Source organism: Fusarium oxysporum, chromosome 14, assembly GCF_000149955.1.
Source record: "Fusarium oxysporum f. sp. lycopersici 4287 chromosome 14, whole genome shotgun sequence".
Classification (NCBI taxonomy): domain Eukaryota; kingdom Fungi; phylum Ascomycota; class Sordariomycetes; order Hypocreales; family Nectriaceae; genus Fusarium; species Fusarium oxysporum.
The window spans coordinates 1687041-1689293 of record NC_030999.1 but is presented as its reverse complement, the minus strand read 5'-3'; the positions used below and the strand labels follow the sequence as shown (position 1 = coordinate 1689293).

The 2253-nt window shown below is 55.6% G+C and overlaps 1 protein-coding gene across 1 annotated transcript; it reads right to left on the bottom strand.

Annotated features, from left to right (window-relative positions):
• Positions 1 to 8: 8 nt before the first annotated feature.
• FOXG_16442 (uncharacterized protein) lies at positions 9 to 2246 on the bottom strand (the record flags this gene model as incomplete). Its single annotated transcript, XM_018396463.1, has 1 exon — positions 9 to 2246. One exon carries the CDS (start codon positions 2244 to 2246, stop codon positions 9 to 11), a length of 2238 nt encoding a protein of 745 aa, XP_018257366.1.
• Between the last annotated feature and the right edge of the window lie 7 nt (positions 2247 to 2253).

Sequence of the window (2253 nt, the reverse complement as noted above, 5' to 3'; positions counted from 1 at the left end):
CTTTCTCTCTAGATATTTCCTGTAGCTGCCGATGGCCTCGTTGACATCTCCGTCCACACGATACGAACGTGCCTGTCGCTCCAACGACGGCAGTCCACGGTGACAACCATACGGGTGCCTTCTTGCAGCGGAATGTTAAGCAGCAGATGGGAAATCTCCTGCGCCGAGTAATCTCTCTCGGCAATCAGCTTGTTCATCAGGCGAGAGGAGAAGGACAACAGGGGCTGAACGTGCGATGTGTGAGGCAAGACCTGGTCTGCAAGCCTGGCGAAAGACTCGGTCTTCTTCTCAGATTTACTGCAATACTTCGCAGCGTACGTAATAACCGCCTGTAAGCTGGTGCAAGGAGATATGTCGATATTGGCTAGCCAGCCTAGGATAATCGCAGGATTGAAGTTATTCATGAGGCTGTCATTCCGGGCCGCCTCAAAGACATAGTACGACCTGCCTTCCTTCCTGATCACTGCGGCCAGCTCCCGCAAGGCACGAGGGAAGTCAAAACGACACTCCCTCTCTGGATTGGCAACGTTTGCCGCCTCGATATCCGCAGCGGCACCTTCCATGTCCCTCGCCAGATCACCGGTTCTCTTCCTCACGCGCAAGCAGTACGTGGTATTGCACTTGTGGCGCTGGCAGCGGTTGACGATTTGTGAGAGCCGCAGGAATGTCATCTCTATGCTCAGGGGATCCACGCTCAGGGGATTACCCTCACCCTGAGGCATAGTCCTACTCGGCTCAGGGTTAATGGCAGTGACGTGGAATCCCCATGTGCGTGCAAATACATCACGAGCCGCTTCGTCCTCCATGTCGGCCCCTGGACAATTATCCATCCAGTACAGGCCGTGGTTGTGTGGGCTACCACGGCCTTGCCATTCGTACCGATCCCAGTAATCTGTGATGCTGAACTTCTTACTTAGCACGATATCCCGAAAGAGGGTGTATCGGCGGTAGAAGTGGAAAGCAGCAATGTGAGGGTTCTGCCGCAATAGGCGGCGCGATAGAGCCATCCTCTCCGGCTCGGTGGCGGCTAGCCAGTCGTCATACTGGGGCATGTGCTGGTAGAGACTCCGCCAGTGTAAATCTGCCGGGCTAAACGTGATGAATGCACCAGGACAACCAAGGTTATAGGCATAGGCCTCGAGGTCCTGCCTCTTTTTGTTCCAGAATGGACGCGTACCGCGAATAGACACCGCATGCCTTGTGATCGAGTTGATCAGCGCCTGCGCCTCGGGGTCCTCGCTGTGTTCCAGCGCCTGAATAAGTTGCTCTCGCGTCAGCGGCTGCTGTCTCCCATCATGTTGCTTCACGAAGAATCTGGACCGCGAACGTGCTTGTGACCGCATTAGCGTGTTGAAGGCGACGAAGCGGAAGGTCGGGTGGCGTGCAAAACGCCCGTCGTGCCAGCGCATCGCGTGCTCGACGTAATCCTTGTAATCAATGGAGCGCAATCGAGGTTCAACAAAGTCGGCTCTACCGTCAGGAAAGAGGCAGGGAAACGCCAAGGAGAGTAGGGCATGAGAGCGATTGAACTCATTAATGGGTGTGTGTCGTATATTCGGGAGCTGCAGCTCGTGTTGCGCCTGCGCCTGGAAGCTTGTGGAAAGCTCTGAATCAGCTTCCGACTCTCCGGCGAGAATAGACCGCAGAGCATCGAGCTCCGTGTCCTTTGCCAACATGTCTGGCACTGCAGCCTCGTCCTCCAGGTCAGGCTCTGCCTCCTGATCTTCCTCGGGTCCAACATCCGCAGCCTCCACCTGACTCTGGGGGATGGCATCCAGGACATTGCCATCTTGGGGCAATTGATTTAGCCTCTCTTCGTCGATGACGACGCATCGATACCCAGGATGATGGCGCCGGAGGTAGTCTAGCCATATGACAACCGGCTGGCGGCGGACACGGAACTGGCGGGTGAATTGCCGACTAAGAATTGCGTGGGACGACGTATTGGCAGGACGTAGTAATACAATGTTCAACTCCTGCGGCAGAAGCGGGAGCTGGTTGTACACTAAGCCAACCTCACGGAGAAAGTGAACTACGTGCCCCCGATACTTGTACTGCTGCCCTCGCACAAGCATAATGTTCACGTGGACGTGAACACGAGCAATCAAAGACTCTTCGGTAGGCGTAAGCTGGGGCAACCGGGCCGGTACAGGGCCAAAGGTCGAGCTGATTATCCGCAGAGAAGAAGTACGGCTCGTCGGGTGGCGATTCTTCATCTTTTCGATAACAACGCGCACCAATGCCATCGCAATC